The following is a 16,155-nucleotide window of genomic DNA, read 5'->3' as shown; positions in this document are numbered from 1 at the left end:
CAACCTGCCATCCCCCTAGACACTGCCCTGTGCTAGCCCGCCCCCAACCTGCCATCCCCCTAGACACTGCTCTGTGCCATCCCGCCCCCAACCTGCCATCCCCCTAGACACTGCCCTGTGCCAGCCTGCCCCCAACCTGCCATCCCCCTAGACACTGCTCTGTGCCAGCCCGCCCCCAACCTGCCATCCCCCTAGACACTGCCCTGTGCCATCCCGCCCCCCGACCTGCCATCCCCCCAGACACTGCTCTGTGCCATCCCGCCCCCGACCTGCCATCCCCCCAGACACTGCTCTGTGCCATCCCGCCCCCAACCTGCCATCCCCCTAGACACTGCTCTGTGCCAGCCCGCCCCCAACCTGCCATCCCCCCAGACACTGCTCTGTGCCATCCCGCCCCCAACCTGCCATCCCCCTAGACACTGCTCTGTGCCAGCCTGCCCCCCCGACCTGCCATCCCCCTAGACACTGCTCTGTGCCAGCCTGCCCCCCGACCTGCCATCCCCCTAGACACTGCTCTGTGCCAGCCCGCCCCCCCGACCTGTCATCCCCCCAGACACTGCTCTGTGCCAGCCCGACCCCTGACCTGCCATCCCCCTAGACACTGCTCTGTGCCAGCCTGCCCCCCCGACCTGTCATCCCCCCAGACACTGCCCTGTGCCAGCCTGCCCCCAACCTGCCATCCCCCTAGACACTGCTCTGTGCCAGCCCGCCCCCCCGACCTGCCATCCCCCCAGACACTGCTCTGTGCCAGCCTGCCCCCAACCTGCCATCCCCCCAGACACTGCCCTGTGCCAGCCCGCCCCCCCGACCTGCCATCCCCCCAGACACTGCCCTGTGCCAGCCCGCCCCCCCGACCTGCCATCCCCCCAGACACTGCCCTGTGCCAGCCCGCCCCCCCGACCTGCCATCCCCCCAGACACTGCTCTGTGCCAGCCCGCCCCCAACCTGCCATCCCCCCAGACACTGCCCTGTGCCAGCCCGCCCCCAACCTGCCATCCCCCCAGACACTGCCCTGTGCCAGCCCGCCCCCAACCTGCCATCCCCCCAGACACTGCTCTGTGCCAGCCCGCCCCCAACCTGCCATCCCCCCAGACACTGCTCTGTGCCAGCCCGCCCCCAACCTGCCATCCCCCAGACACTGCCCTGTGCCAGCCCGCCCCCAACCTGCCATCCCCCAGACACTGCCCTGTGCCAGCCCGCCCCCAACCTGCCATCCCCCCAGACACTGCTCTGTGCCAGCCCGCCCCCAACCTGCCATCCCCCAGACACTGCCCTGTGCCAGCCCGCCCCCAACCTGCCATCCCCCAGACACTGCTCTGTGCCAGCCCGCCCCCAACCTGCCATCCCCCCAGACACTGCCCTGTGCCAGCCCGCCCCCAACCTGCCATCCCCCAGACACTGCTCTGTGCCAGCCCGCCCCCCCGACCTGCCATCCCCCCAGACACTGCTCTGTGCCAGCCCGCCCCCGACCTGCCATCCCCCCAGACACTGCTCTGTGCCAGCCCGCCCCCCCGACCTGTCATCCCCCCAGACACTGCTCTGTGCCAGCCCGCCCCCCCCGACCTGCCATCCCCCCAGACACTGCCCTGTGCCAGCCCTCCCCCGACCTGCCATCCCCCCAGACACTGCTCTGTGCCAGCCCGCCCCCCCGACCTGCCATCCCCCCAGACACTGCTCTGTGCCAGCCCGACCCCCCGACCTGCCATCCCCCCAGACACTGCTCTGTGCCAGCCCGCCCCCCCGACCTGCCATCCCCCTAGACACTGCTCTGTGCCAGCCCGACCCCTGACCTGCCATCCCCCTAGACACTGCTCTGTGCCAGCCCGCCCCCCCGACCTGCCATCCCCCTAGACACTGCTCTGTGCCAGCCCGCCCCCCCGACCTGCCATCCCCCCAGACACTGCCCTGTGCCAGCCCGCCCCCGACCTGCCATCCCCGTAGACACTGCTCTGTGCCATCCTGCCCCCCGACCTGCCATCCCCCCAGACACTGCTCTGTGCCAGCCTGCCCCCCGACCTGCCATCCCCCTAGACACTGCCCTGTGCCAGCCCGACCCCCCGACCTGCCATCCCCCCAGACACTGCTCTGTGCCAGCCTGCCCCCCGACCTGCCATCCCCCCAGACACTGCCCTGTGCCAGCCCGACCCCTGACCTGCCATCCCCCCAGACACTGCCCTGTGCCAGCCCGACCCCTGACCTGCCATCCCCCCAGACACTGCCCTGTGCCAGCCCGACCCCTGACCTGCCACCCGCCTGTGCTGCCTGTGCCAGCTTAACACCCTTGAACTGCCACCCCCAGATGCTGCCCTATGCCAGCCTGATTCTCCCAAATTTCTGCCCCCCCAGACGCTGCCCTGTGCCAGACTGACCCCCCTCCTCCTGCCGCCCCCCAGACGCTTCTCTGTGCCAGCCCGGATGCCCCCGGTGGGCCTGAGGTGCCCGTCAAGGTGCTGAACTGTGACACCATCAGCCAGACGAAGGAGAAGCTGCTGGATGCTGTGTACAGGGGGGTGCCCTACTCCCAGCGCCCCCGGGCCAGTGACACGGAGCTGGGTATGGGGGGTGCCCTAGTCTCAGCGCCCCCGGGCCAGAGACATGGAGCTGGGTGTGAGGGGTGCCCTACTCCCAGCGCCCCCGGGCCAGAGACACGGAGCTGGGTGTGAGGAGTTCGGGGGGGTGCCCTACTCCCAGCGCCCCCGGGCCAGAGACACGGAGCTGGGTGTGAGGGGTTCAGGGGGGTGCCCTACTCCCAGCGCCCCCGTGCCAGAGACACGGAGCTGGGTGTGAGGAGTTTGGGGGGGTGCCCTACTCCCAGCGCCCCCGGGCCAGTGACACGGAGCTGGGTGTGAGGGGTGAGGGGGGGTGCCCTACTCCCAGCGCCCCCGGGCCAGTGACACGGAGCTGGGTGTGAGGGGTTCGGGGGGGTGCCCTACTCCCAGCGCCCCCGGGCCAGAGACATGGAGCTGGGTGTGAGGAGTTCGGGGGGGTGCCCTACTCCCAGCGCCCCCGGGCCAGTGACACGGAGCTGGGTATGGGGGGTGCCCTAGTCTCAGCGCCCCCGTGCCAGAGACATGGAGCTGGGTATGGGGGGTGCCCTAGTCCCAGCACCCCCGGGCCAGAGACACGGAGCTGGGTGCGAGGGGTTCGGGGGGGTGCCCTACTCCCAGCGCCCCCGGGCCAGAGACACGGAGCTGGGTGTGAGGGGTTCGGGGGGGTGCCCTAGTCCCAGCGCCCCCGGGCCAGTGACACGGAGCTGGGTGTGAGGGGTGCCCTAGTCCCAGCACCCCCGGGACAGAGACACCGAGCTGGGTGTGAGGGGTTCGGGGGGGTGCCCTAGTCTCAGCGCCCCCGGGCCAGAGACACGGAGCTGGGTGTGAGGAGTTCGGGGGGGTGCCCTAGTCCCAGCACCCCTGGGCCAGAGACACGGAGCTGGGTACGGGGGGTGCCCTACTCCCAGCGCCCCCGGGCCAGAGACACGGAGCTGGGTGTGAGGAGTTTGGGGGGGTGCCCTAGTCCCAGCGCCCCCGGGCCAGAGACACGGAGCTGGGTGTGAGGAGTTCGGGGGGGTGCCCTAGTCCCAGCGCCCCCGGGCCAGAGACACGGAGCTGGGTGTGAGGAGTTCGGGGGGGTGCCCTACTCCCAGCGCCCCCGGGCCAGTGACACGGAGCTGGGTGTGAGGGGTGCCCTAGTCCCAGCACCCCCGGGACAGAGACACCGAGCTGGGTGTGAGGGGTGAGGGGGGGTGCCCTAGTCTCAGCGCCCCCGGGCCAGAGACACGGAGCTGGGTGTGAGGAGTTCGGGGGGGTGCCCTAGTCCCAGCACCCCTGGGCCAGAGACACGGAGCTGGGTACGGGGGGTGCCCTACTCCCAGCGCCCCCGGGCCAGAGACACGGAGCTGGGTGTGAGGAGTTTGGGGGGGTGCCCTAGTCCCAGCACCCCCGGGCCAGAGACACGGAGCTGGGTGTGAGGGGTTCGGGGGGGTGCCCTAGTCCCAGCGCCCCCGGGCCAGTGACACGGAGCTGGGTGTGAGGGGTTCGGGGGGGTGCCCTACTCCCAGCGCCCCCGGGCCAGTGACACGGAGTTGGGTGTGAGGGGTTCGGGGGGGTGCCCTAGTCCCAGCGCCCCCGGGCCAGAGACATGGAGCTGGGTGCGAGGGGTTCGGGGGGGTGCCCTACTCCCAGCGCCCCCGGGCCAGTGACACGGAGCTGGGTATGGGGGGTGCCCTAGTCCCAGCGCCCCCGGGCCAGAGACATGGAGCTGGGTATGGGGGGTGCCCTAGTCTCAGCGCCCCCGGGCCAGAGACACGGAGCTGGGTGTGAGGGATTCGGGGGGGTGCCCTACTCCCAGCGCCCCCGGGCCAGAGACACGGAGCTGGGTGTGAGGAGTTCGGGGGGGTGCTCTACTCCCAGCGCCCCCGGGCCAGAGACACGGAGCTGGGTGCGAGGGGTTCGGGGGGGTGCCCTACTCCCAGCGCCCCCGGGCCAGAGACACGGAGCTGGGTGTGAGGGGTTCGGGGGGGTGTCCTAGTCCCAGCGCCCCCGGGTCAGAGACACGGAGCTGGGTGTGAGGAGTTCGGGGGGGTGCCCTACTCCCAGCGCCCCCGGGCCAGAGACACGGAGCTGGGTGTGAGGAGTTCGGGGGGGTGCCCTACTCCCAGCGCCCCCGGGCCAGAGACACGGAGCTGGGTGCGAGGGGTTCGGGGGGATGCCCTAGTCCCAGCGCCCCCGGGCCAGAGACACGGAGCTGGGTGTGAGGAGTTCGGGGGGGTGCCCTACTCCCAGCGCCCCCGGGCCAGAGACACGGAGCTGGGTGCGAGGGGTTCGGGGGGATGCCCTAGTCCCAGCGCCCCCAGGCCAGAGACACGGAGCTGGGTGCGAGGGGTTCGGGGGGGTGTCCTAGTCCCGGCGCCCCCGCCAGCGACGCGGAGCTGGGTGCGAGGGGTACAGGGGGTGCCCTAGTCCCGGCGCCCCTGGGCCAGGGACGCGGAGCTGGGTGCGAGGGGTACAGGGGGTGCCCTACTCCCAGCGCCCCCGGGCCAGTGACACGGAGCTGGGTATGGGGGTTGCCCTAGTCCCAGCGCCCCCGGGCCAGAGACATGGAGCTGGGTATGGGGGGGGTGCCCTAGTCTCAGCGCCCCCGGGCCAGAGACACGGAGCTGGGTGTGAGGGGTTTGGGGGGGTGCCCTACTCGCAGCGCCCCCGGGCCAGAGACACGGAGCTGGGTGTGAGGGGTTCGGGGGGGTGCCCTAGTCCCAGCACCCCCGGGCCAGAGACACGGAGCTGGGTGTGAGGGGTTCGGGGGGGTGCCCTACTCCCAGCGCCCCCGGGCCAGAGACACGGAGCTGGGTGTGAGGGGTTCGGGGGTGTGCCCTACTCCCAGCGCCCCCGGGCCAGAGACACAGAGCTGGGTGCGAGGGGTTCGGGGGGGTGCCCTAGTCCCAGCACCCCCGGGCCAGAGACACGGAGCTGGGTGTGAGGGGTTCGGGGGGGTGCCCTACTCCCAGCGCCCCCGGGCCAGAGACACGGAGCTGGGTGTGAGGGGTTCGGGGGTGTGCCCTACTCCCAGCGCCCCCGGGCCAGAGACACAGAGCTGGGTGCGAGGGGTTCGGGGGGGTGGCCTAGTCCCGGCGCCCCCGCCAGCAACGCGGAGCTGGGTGCGAGGGGTACAGGGGGTGCCCTAGTCCCGGCGCCCCCGCCAGCAACGCGGAGCTGGGTGCGAGGGGTACAGGGGGTGCCCTAGTCCCGGCGCCCCCGCCAGCAACGCGGAGCTGGGTGCGAGGGGTACAGGGGGTGCCCTAGTCCCGGCGCCCCCGCCAGCGACGCGGAGCTGGGTGCGAGGGGTACAGGGGGTGCCCTAGTCCCGGCACCCCCGCCAGCGACGCGGAGCTGGGTGCGAGGGGTACGGGGGGTGCCCTACTCCTGGCGCCCCCGGGCCAGTGACACGGAGCTGGGTACGAGGGATACGGGGGGTGCCCTAGTCCTGGCGCCCCCGGGCCAGTGACACAGAGCTGGGTGCGACGGGTACGGGGGGTGCCCTAGTCCCGGCGCCCCTGGGCCAGTGACACGGACCTGGGTATGGGGGGTGCCCTACTCCCAGCGCCTTGAGGGAGGCTGGAAAGGGGCTGACGAGGCTTTAGGCACAGGGGTCTGTGGGGTCCCTGCAGGCTCAGTGCTGCTGTGGTGGCTGAGGGCAGGAGGGGGGAGTAGTGAGGGAGGGGCACTGTCCGGGCACTGAGACTCCCTCCTCCGTACCCAGAGTGGCACCAGGGACAATCAGGCCCCACGCTCCTGCGAGATGAAGATGCGACAAGCCGCATCGAGGGCGACTGGCAGCAGCTGAACACACTGGGTCACTACCAGGTGAGGGGTTTCCCACAGCCCCCCACTTCCCCGCTTCTGCCCCATTTTTCCCGTTTCCTCCTGCCCAGCACCTCACGTCCCCCTGCTCCGCCCACAACTCCCCACCTCCCCTGCCTCTGCCCCAGTTCTCCCCTTTCCTCCTGCCCAGCACCTCACGTCCCCCTGCTCCGCCCACAACTCCCCACCTCCCCTGCCTCTGCCCCAGTTCTCCCCTTTCCTCCTGCCCAGCACCTCACGTCCCCCTGCTCCGCCCACAACTCCCCGCTTCTCTGCCTCTGCCCCAGTTCTCCCCTTTCCTCCTGCCCAGCACCTCACGTCCCCCAGCTCCGCCCACAACTCCCCACCTCCCCTGCCTCTGCCCCAGTTCTCCCCTTTCCTCCTGCCCAGCACCTCACGTCCCCCTGCTCCGCCCACAACTCCCCACTTCTCTGCCTCTGCCCCAGTTCTCCCCTTTCCTCCTGCCCAGCACCTCACGTCCCCCAGCTCCGCCCACAACTCCCCACCTCCCCTGCCTCTGCCCCAGTTCTCCCCTTTCCTCCTGCCCAGCACCTCACGTCCCCCTGCTCCGCCCACAACTCCCCACCTCCCCTGCCTCTGCCCCAGTTCTCCCCTTTCCTCCTGCCCAGCACCTCACGTCCCCCTGCTCCGCCCACAACTCCCCACTTCTCTGCCTCTGCCCCAGTTCTCCCCTTTCCTCCTGCCCAGCACCTCACGTCCCCCTGCTCTGCCCACAACTCCCCATCTCTCCTGCCTCTGCCCCAGTTCTCCCCTTTCCTCCTGCCCAGCACCTCACGTCCCCCTGCTCCGCCCACAACTCCCCACTTCTCTGCCTCTGCCCCAGTTCTCCCCTTTCCTCCTGCCCAGCACCTCACGTCCCCCTGCTCCGCCCACAAGTCCCCACTTCTCTGCCTCTGCCCCAGTTCTCCCCTTTCCTCCTGCCCAGCACCTCACGTCCCCTTGCTCCGCCCACAACTCCCCACTTCTCTGCCTCTGCCCCAGTTCTCCCCTTTCCTCCTGCCCAGCACCTCACGTCCCCCTGCTCTGCCCACAACTCCCCACTTCTCTGCCTCTGCCCCAGTTCTCCCCTTTCCGCCTGCCCAGCACCTCACGTCCCCCTGCTCTGCCCACAACTCCCCACCTCCCCTGCCTCTGCCCCAGTTCTCCCCTTTCCTCCTGCCCAGCACCTCACGTCCCCCTGGTCTTCCCTCAACTCCCCACTTCTCTGCCTCTGCCCCAGCTCTCCCCTTTCCTCCTGCCCAGCACCTCACGTCCCCCTGCTCCGCCCACAAGTCCCCACTTCTCTGCCTCTGCCCCAGTTCTCCCCTTTCCTCCTGCCCAGCACCTCACGTCCCCCTGCTCCGCCCACAACTCCCCACCACCCCTCCCCACTTCTCTGCCTCTGCCCCAGTTCTCCCCTTTCCTCCTGCCCAGCACCTCACGTCCCCTTGCTCCGCCCACAACTCCCCACTTCTCTGCCTCTGCCCCAGTTCTCCCCTTTCCTCCTGCCCAGCACCTCACGTCCCCTTGCTCCGCCCACAACTCCCCACTTCTCTGCCTCTGCCCCAGTTCTCCCCTTTCCTCCTGCCCAGCACCTCACGTCCCCTTGCTCCGCCCACAACTCCCCACTTCTCTGCCTCTGCCCCAGTTCTCCCCTTTCCTCCTGCCCAGCACCTCACGTCCCCCTGCTCTGCCCACAACTCCCCACTTCTCTGCCTCTGCCCCAGTTCTCCCCTTTCCTCCTGCCCAGCACCTCACGTCCCCCTGCTCTGCCCACAACTCCCCACTTCTCTGCCTCTGCCCCAGTTCTCCCCTTTCCTCCTGCCCAGCACCTCACGTCCCCCTGCTCTGCCCACAACTCCCCACCTCCCCTGCCTCTGCCCCAGTTCTCCCCTTTCCTCCTGCCCAGCACCCCTCCCCGTGCTTTTCCCCACCCCCCGCTCCACGTCCCCTTGCTCCCCCCGTTTCCCCCGGCCCCCTAACCTGCTGCCTCCCCCCAGGTGACTGATGGTTCCAGGGTGGCCCTGACGCCCCGGCAGGTCTCAGGGAGCAACCTGCCTAACTCCTGCACCTTCAGTCGCTCACTGAGCCGCTACGGTAAGTGCCCCCTGGGATCCCTGCCAGGGCCACTCAGAATCAGGGGCGGCCCCCCAACACCAGGCTCCGCACCCGGCACTCTTGCCCCCAGCCTGGGGGAGCCAGCGGCCCATATGCCCCTGGGCGATGTCAGTCCATCTGTCCCTTCCCACCCAGAGAGCCTCCTGCGGACATCCAGCAACCCAGACAGCCTGCGCCCCCAGGCCCCCACGCTGAGCCCGGAGCGCGAGGGCGGCACCCGCCTCTGGCACCTCGTCCGCAGCCATGACCCGCTGGCCGACCCCAAGGAGGGGGGCAGCAAGATGGTGTCAGAAATCTACCTCACCCGGCTCCTGGCCACCAAGGTACAGGGTGCGGTGCTGGGGCCAGGGTGGGGCTGGCACAGGCCAAGGGCAATGGGGGGGCCAGGGGCCATGCTGAGAGGCTGTGGGGGGATGGTATGGGGCAGGGAGCTCTGCAGGGGTCAATGCCATGCAGGGTCTAGTGGGCCATGTGGGGGCCTGGAAGGGCATATGAGGCCCGGGGCCCAGCCAGGGTGCTGTTGTGGGGGGAGGGCATGTGTGCATGTGGGGCTAGGGCACCATGGGGGTGATGGGTGGGCGTGGGGGTGCCAACAAGGTGTGGGAGAGTCACTAGCCCCCCCCCCCCCAGCCAGGCAAGGGGCTCAACTGGCGGGAGCACAGCGGGGGGGCTGAGGAGACGGGGCACAGTGGAGAACAGACTCGGCAGCACCGAGCCGCCAGGACAGCCCAGCTTGGGGAGGGGGCCCAGAGCCAGAGCCCTGCCCCCAAACCAGGGCCCTGCCCCCTCCTTGCCCCCCAAGTCAACTGAGACCCCTCCCCTACCCAGCAGCCTCATCTCAGTCCTGCAGCCACCCCACCTTCTCCTTTGTAACCTCAGTGAGTCACATCCAAAATTCCCATGGCCAGCTGGGAAACTGAGGCACGTTCCCCCCACCTTACTACAGATCAGTGCAGGAGAGTAGAGATCACCAGAAAAGTGAGCGAACACAGGGGGCCAGGGTGCTGTGGGGTCTGGGCACCATAAGAGGATGAGCACATGTGGGGGCCCAATGGGGAGGCATGTCCCTGTGCAGGGGATGGGCGTGTGTGGAGGACCCAGGGGCCTCGTGGGGGCCCGGCCTGGCCCGGCTGACCCCCGGCGCCCCCAGGGCACGTTGCAGAAGTTCGTGGACGACCTGTTTGAGACGCTGTTCAGCACGGCGCACCGAGCCAGTGCCCTGCCCCTGCCTATCAAGTACATGTTCGACTTCCTGGACGAGCAGGCAGATCGGCGCCAGATCGGTGACCCCGACGTGCGGCACACGTGGAAAAGCAACTGGTGAGAGCCCCAGGGCTCCGGCCCTGCCTGCCCCTGCGGCTCTGGGGAGGGAGATTGGGAATGGGAGGTTCAGGGGGAACCCTGGCACTCTCTGAACGCCTCCCCCGCCCTCCAGCCTGCCCCTGCGGCTCTGGGGAGGGAGATTGGGAATGGGGGGTTCAGGGGGAACCCTGGCACTCTCTGAACCCCTCCCCCGCCCCCCAGCCTGCCCCTGCGGCTCTGGGGAGGGAGATTGGGAATGGGGGGTTCAGGGGGAACCCTGGCACTCTCTGAACCCCTCCCCCGCCCCCCAGCCTGCCCCTGCAGCTCTGGGGAGGGAGATTGGGAATGGGGGGTTCAGGGGGAACCCTGGCACTCTCTGAACCCCTCCCCCGCCCCCCAGCCTGCCCCTGCGGCTCTGGGGATGGAGATTGGGAATGGGGGGTTCAGGGGGAACCCTGGCACTCTCTGAACCCCTCGCCCCTGGCTAGCCTGCCCCTGCGGCTCTGGGGAGGGAGATTGGGAATGGGGGGTTCAGGGGGAATCCTGGTACTCTCTGAACCCCTCCCCCGCCCCCCAGCCTGCCCCTGCGGCTCTGGGGAGGGAGATTGGGAATGGGGGGTTCAGGGGGAACCCTGGCACTCTCTGAACCCCTCCCCTGCCCCCCAGCCTGCCCCTGCGGCTCTGGGGAGGGAGATTGGGAATGGGGGGGTTCAGGGGGAATCCTGGCACTCTCTGAACCCCTCCCCCGGCCCCCCAGCCTGCCCCTGCGGCTCTGGGGAGGGAGATTAGGAATGGGGGGGTTCAGGGGGAATCCTGGCACTCTCTGAACCCCTCCCCCGCCCCCCCAGCCTGCCCCTGCGGCTCTGGGGATGGAGATTGGGAATGGGGGGTTCAGGGGGAACCCTGGCACTCTCTGAACCCCTCCCCCGCCCCCCAGCCTGGCCCTGCGGCTCTGGGGAGGGAGATTGGGAATGGGGGGTTCAGGGGGAACCCTGGCACTCTCTGAACCCCTCCCCCGCCCCCCCAGCCTGCCCCTGCGGCTCTGGGGAGGGAGATTGGGAATGGGGGGTTCAGGGGGAACCCTGGCACTCTCTGAACCCCTCCCCTGCCCCCGAGCCTGGCCCTGTGGCTCTGGGGAGGGAGATTGGGAATGGGGGGTTCAGGGGGAACCCTGGCACGCTCTGAACCCCTCCCCCGCCCCCCCAGCCTGCCCCTGCGGCTCTGGGGATGGAGATTGGGAATGGGGGAATCAGGGGGAACCCTGGCACTCTCTGAACCCCTCCCCCGCCCCCCAGCCTGGCCCTGTGGCTCTGGGGAGGGAGATTGGGAATGGGGGGTTCAGGGGGAACCCTGGCACTCTCTGAACCCCTCCCCCGCCCCCCCAGCCTGCCCCTGCGGCTCTGGGGATGGAGATTGGGAATGGGGGAATCAGGGGGAACCCTGGCACTCTCTGAACCCCTGCCCCTGCGGCTCTGGGGAGGGAGATTGGGAATGGGGGGTTCATGGGGAAACCCTGGCACTCTCTGAACCCCTGCCCCTGCGGCTCTGGGGAGGGAGATTGGGAATGGGGGGTTCAGGGGGAACCCTGGCACTCTCTGAACCCCTCCCCCGCCCCCCAGCCTGGCCCTGTGGCTCTGGGGAGGGAGATTGGGAATGGGGGGTTCAGGGGGAACCCTGGCACTCTCTGAACCCCTCCCCCGCCCCCCCAGCCTGCCCCTGCGGCTCTGGGGATGGAGATTGGGAATGGGAGGTTCAGGGGGAACCCTGGCACTCTCTGAACCCCTCCCCCGCCCCCCCAGCCTGCCCCTGCGGCTCTGGGGATGGAGATTGGGAATGGGGGAATCAGGGGGAACCCTGGCACTCTCTGAACCCCTGCCCCTGCGGCTCTGGGGATGGAGATTGGGAATGGGGGGTTCATGGGGAACCCTGGCACTCTCTGAACCCCTGCCCCTGCGGCTCTGGGGAGGGAGATTGGGAATGGGGGATTCAGGGGGAACCCTGGCACTCTCTGAACCCCTGCCCCTGCGGCTCTGGGGAGGGAGATTGGGAATGGGGGATTCAGGGGGAACCCTGGCACTCTCTGAACCCCTTCCCCGCCCCCCAGCCTGCCCCTGCGGTTCTGGGTGAACGTGATTAAGAACCCGCAGTTCGTGTTCGACGTGCACAAGAGCAGCACCATGGACGCGTGTCTCTCCGTTGTGGCCCAGACCTTCATGGACTCGTGCTCCACGTCGCCCCAGCGCCTGGGCAAGGACTCGCCCTCCACCAAGCTCCTCTATGCCAAGGACCTGCCCTGCTACCGCGGCTGGGTGGAGCGGTGAGCGGGACACGGCCAGGGGTGCTCCGGGCGCCGCCTCTCAGAGCTTGGAGCATCCAGCAGGCCCCGCCCGCAGCCCCATGCACCAGAACCGGGAGTCCTCGTGGGGGCAGGGAGCCCAGAGCCACAGGCCTGCCCTCCCCCCCACGTCCCCAGCCGCGCTCCAGCTGCCCCTCCCCTGGCCTCTGTCCTGCTTCCTGGGCAAAAGGTGCCCCAGGTCTCAGCCCCCACCTGGTGCTTGGGGGACGCCAGCCATCTGCAGTGCACGTGGGCAGACAGCGGGGCAGCCTCCCTGCCCCTGGCCCTCAGCCAAGTCACACACCAAGCCCTAGCCAGGCCTGGGGCAGCCCTGGAGCCTGTCCCCCGACTGGAGCCTGCATCTCTCCAGCCCCCCTGCCCTGAGCCCTCCTGCAGCCAGCCCCCCAACTCCCCCCTGCCCCGAGCCCCCTCCTGCAGCCAGCTCCCCAAGCTGGGAGGGGGACAGAATGAATGGGGGCTAGGTCTGGGGGCTTTGGGGCGGGGCCTTGGGGTGGGGGTGAAGTTGGGGCGGAGTCGCAGGGGGAGGTGGTCCCAAGGCCGGGGGCGGAGTCAGCAGAGAGCCCTACCTGCCCCAGGTACTACCGTGACATTGCGAAGATGGCGCCCGTCAGTGACCAGGACATGGATGCGTATCTGGGGGAGCAGTCGCGGCTGCACGCCGGCGAGTTCAACACACTGGGGGCACTGGGGGAGCTGTACCAGTATGTGGGGCGCTATCGTGAGGAGGTGAGTCTCCCCGCCCCCCACTGCACCCCACACCCACTGCCTGCCCCTATTGCCAGCCAGCCAGCACGTGGGTGCTACCGCGAGGAGGTGAGTCTCCCCGCCCCCCACTGCACCCCACACCCACCGCCTGTCCCCTATTGCCAGCCAGCCAGCACGTGGGCGCTACCGCAAGGAGGTGAGTCTCCCCGCCCCCCACTGCACCCCACACCCACCGCCTGCCCCTATTGCCAGCCAGCCAGCACGTGGGTGCTACCGCAAGGAGGTGAGTCTCCCCGCCCCCCACTGCACCCCACACCCACTGCCTGCCCCTATTGCCAGCCAGCCAGCACGTGGGTGCTACCACAAGGAGGTGAGTCTCCCTGCCCCCCACTGCACCCCACACCCACTGCCTGTCCCCTATTGCCAGCCAGCCAGCACGTGGGCGCTACCGCAAGGAGGTGAGTCTCCCCGCCCCCCACTGCACCCCACACCCACTGCCTGTCCCCTATTGCCAGCCAGCCAGCACGTGGGTGCTACCGCGAGGAGGTGAGTCTCCCCGCCCCCCACTGCACCCCACACCCACCGCCTGTCCCCTATTGCCAGCCAGCCAGCACGTGGGCGCTACCGCAAGGAGGTGAGTCTCCCCGCCCCCCACTGCACCCCACACCCACCGCCTGCCCCTATTGCCAGCCAGCCAGCACGTGGGTGCTACCGCAAGGAGGTGAGTCTCCCCGCCCCCCACTGCACCCCACACCCACCGCCTGTCCCCTATTGCCAGCCAGCCAGCACGTGGGTGCTACCACAAGGAGGTGAGTCTCCCTGCCCCCCACTGCACCCCACACCCACTGCCTGCCCCTATTGCCAGCCAGCCAGCACGTGGGCGCTACCGCAAGGAGGTGAGTCTCCCCGCCCCCCACTGCACCCCACACCCACCGCCTGCCCCCTATTGCCAACCAGCCAGCACGTGGGTGCTACCGCAAGGAGGTGAGTCTCCCCGCCCCCCACTGCACCCCACACCCACTGCCTGCCCCCTATTGCCAGCCAGCCAGCACGTGGGTGCTACCGCGAGGAGGTGAGTCTCCCCCCGGCCACTGCACCCCACACCCACCGCCTGTCCCCTATTGCCAGCCAGCCAGCACGTGGGCGCTACCGCAAGGAGGTGAGTCTCCCCGCCCCCCACTGCACCCCACACCCACCGCCTGTCCCCTATTGCCAGCCAGCCAGCACGTGGGTGCTACCGCAAGGAGGTGAGTCTCCCCCCCCGCCACTGCACCCCACACCCACTGCCTGCCCCTATTGCCAGCCAGCCAGCACGTGGGTGCTACCGCAAGGAGGTGAGTCTCCCCGCCCCCCACTGCACCCCACACCCACCGCCTGCCCCCTATTGCCAACCAGCCAGCACGTGGGTGCTACCACAAGGAGGTGAGTCTCCCTGCCCCCCACTGCACCCCACACCCACTGCCTGCCCCTATTGCCAGCCAGCCAGCACGTGGGCGCTACCGCAAGGAGGTGAGTCTCCCCGCCCCCCACTGCACCCCACACCCACCGCCTGCCCCCTATTGCCAACCAGCCAGCACGTGGGTGCTACCGCAAGGAGGTGAGTCTCCCCGCCCCCCACTGCACCCCACACCCACTGCCTGCCCCCTATTGCCAGCCAGCCAGCACGTGGGTGCTACCGCGAGGAGGTGAGTCTCCCCCCGGCCACTGCACCCCACACCCACCGCCTGTCCCCTATTGCCAGCCAGCCAGCACGTGGGCGCTACCGCAAGGAGGTGAGTCTCCCCGCCCCCCACTGCACCCCACACCCACCGCCTGTCCCCTATTGCCAGCCAGCCAGCACGTGGGTGCTACCGCAAGGAGGTGAGTCTCCCCCCCCGCCACTGCACCCCACACCCACCGCCTGTCCCCTATTGCCAGCCAGCCAGCACGTGGGTGCTACCGCGAGGAGGTGAGTCTCCCCCCCGCCACTGCACCCCACACCCACTGCCTGCCCCTATTGCCAGTCAGCCAGAACGTGGTGCATTACCCTGAGGTCAGCCCCACTGCCACCCCCCATGCTCACCGTCTGCCCCCTAACTCCGACAGGCTAGTACATGGGGCGCTGCGGTGAGGAGGTGAGCTCCCCAGCTCCCTTGCTGCGCCTGTGCCCGTGTGCGGGGTGCAGTCCCTGATCTGTGGCTCCTGCAGGTGTTGGGGGCGCTGGAGCGGGATGGGAGCTGCCGGCGGCAGGGGCTGGCCCAGCGACTCGAGCAAGTCATCACCCTCATCTCCAGCAACAGCTGAGGGGGGCCCCCTACGGCTAGCCGGGGCCCTCCCCCTGCTCCGGGTAGATGTGACCTTTCACCCCTGGCTCAGGGGCCGGCGGACTTTGGACGGCAGCGAAGGGACCTTTGGCAGCTGCCCCCCCCAGTAACACTGGGATCGGGGCTCATAGCAATAAATCGGGGGCAATGTGGGCAGGGTTGGGGAGGATTTGGTTGAGGAGCAGTGACCCCCCCAATATTGGGCAGCCCCCCATCACCCCAACACATCCCCTCCCTCACTCCCAAGACTGTACTGCTCCCTATCAGCCCCCATCACCCCCACCCATCCCCTCCCCCACCCTGATTACTGTATGGTCCCCCTCAGCCGCCATCACCCCTACACATCCCCTCCCCCACCCTGATTACTGTATGGTCCCCCCCCAGCCGCCATCACCCCCACCCATCCCCTCCCCCACCCTGATTACTGTATGGTCCCCCTCAGCCGCCATCACCCCTACACATCCCCTCCCCCACCCTGATTACTGTATGGTCCCCCCCCAGCCGCCATCACCCCCACCCATCCCCTCTCCCACCCTGATTACTGTATGGTCCCCCCCCCAGCCGCCATCACCCCCACACATCCCCTCCCCCACCCTGATTACTGTATGGTCCCCCTCAGCCGCCATCACCCCTACACATCCCCTCCCCCACCCTGATTACTGTATGGTCCCCCTCAGCCCCCGTCACCCCCACACATCCCCTCCCCCACCCACAGTAATCTATGGTTGCCATCACCCCCACACATCCCCTCCCCCACCCCCAGTACTCTATGGTCCCCCCCAGCCCCTGTCACCTCCACACATCCCCTCCCCCACCCCCAGTACTCTATGGTCCTCCCCCAGCCCCCGTCACCCCCACACATCCCCTCCCCCACCCCCAGTACTCTATGCCCCCCCCAGCCCCCGTTAGCCCCACACATCCCCTCCCCCATCCTCAGTACTCTATGGTCTGCCCTCAGCCCCCGTCACCCCTCCACTTCCCCTCCCCCACCCCCAGTACTCTATGGTCCCCCCTC

The 16,155-nt window shown here is 69.2% G+C and overlaps 1 protein-coding gene across 5 annotated transcripts in view; it reads left to right on the top strand.

The window, feature by feature from the left end:
* The window catches only part of PLXNA3 (plexin A3), a 49,168-nt gene extending 33,339 nt beyond the window's left edge, over nucleotides 1-15,829 (top strand). Inside the window, exons 23-30 of one of the 5 annotated variants that reach the window (XM_075916561.1) lie at nucleotides 2,394-2,553; nucleotides 6,256-6,359; nucleotides 8,357-8,453; nucleotides 8,610-8,797; nucleotides 9,625-9,794; nucleotides 11,881-12,093; nucleotides 12,708-12,858; nucleotides 15,025-15,829. In XM_075916561.1, coding sequence (XP_075772676.1) covers nucleotides 2,394-2,553; nucleotides 6,256-6,359; nucleotides 8,357-8,453; nucleotides 8,610-8,797; nucleotides 9,625-9,794; nucleotides 11,881-12,093; nucleotides 12,708-12,858; nucleotides 15,025-15,120 — 1,179 coding nt within the window. In that variant the 3' untranslated portion in view covers nucleotides 15,121-15,829. Of the gene's footprint in view, nucleotides 1-2,393; nucleotides 2,554-6,255; nucleotides 6,360-8,356; nucleotides 8,454-8,609; nucleotides 8,798-9,624; nucleotides 9,795-11,880; nucleotides 12,094-12,707; nucleotides 14,229-15,024 lie in introns of those variants that run through there. The other 4 variants (XM_075916560.1, XM_075916557.1, XM_075916556.1 and 1 more) reach the window with 4 other exon arrangements.
* The last annotated feature ends 326 nt before the right edge of the window (nucleotides 15,830-16,155 follow it).

This window comes from Pelodiscus sinensis, unplaced genomic scaffold, assembly GCF_049634645.1.
Source record: "Pelodiscus sinensis isolate JC-2024 unplaced genomic scaffold, ASM4963464v1 ctg145, whole genome shotgun sequence".
Taxonomy (NCBI): Eukaryota; Metazoa; Chordata; order Testudines; family Trionychidae; genus Pelodiscus; species Pelodiscus sinensis.
Note: the sequence above shows the minus strand (reverse complement) of the source record. Positions and strands in the feature narration are given on the sequence as shown.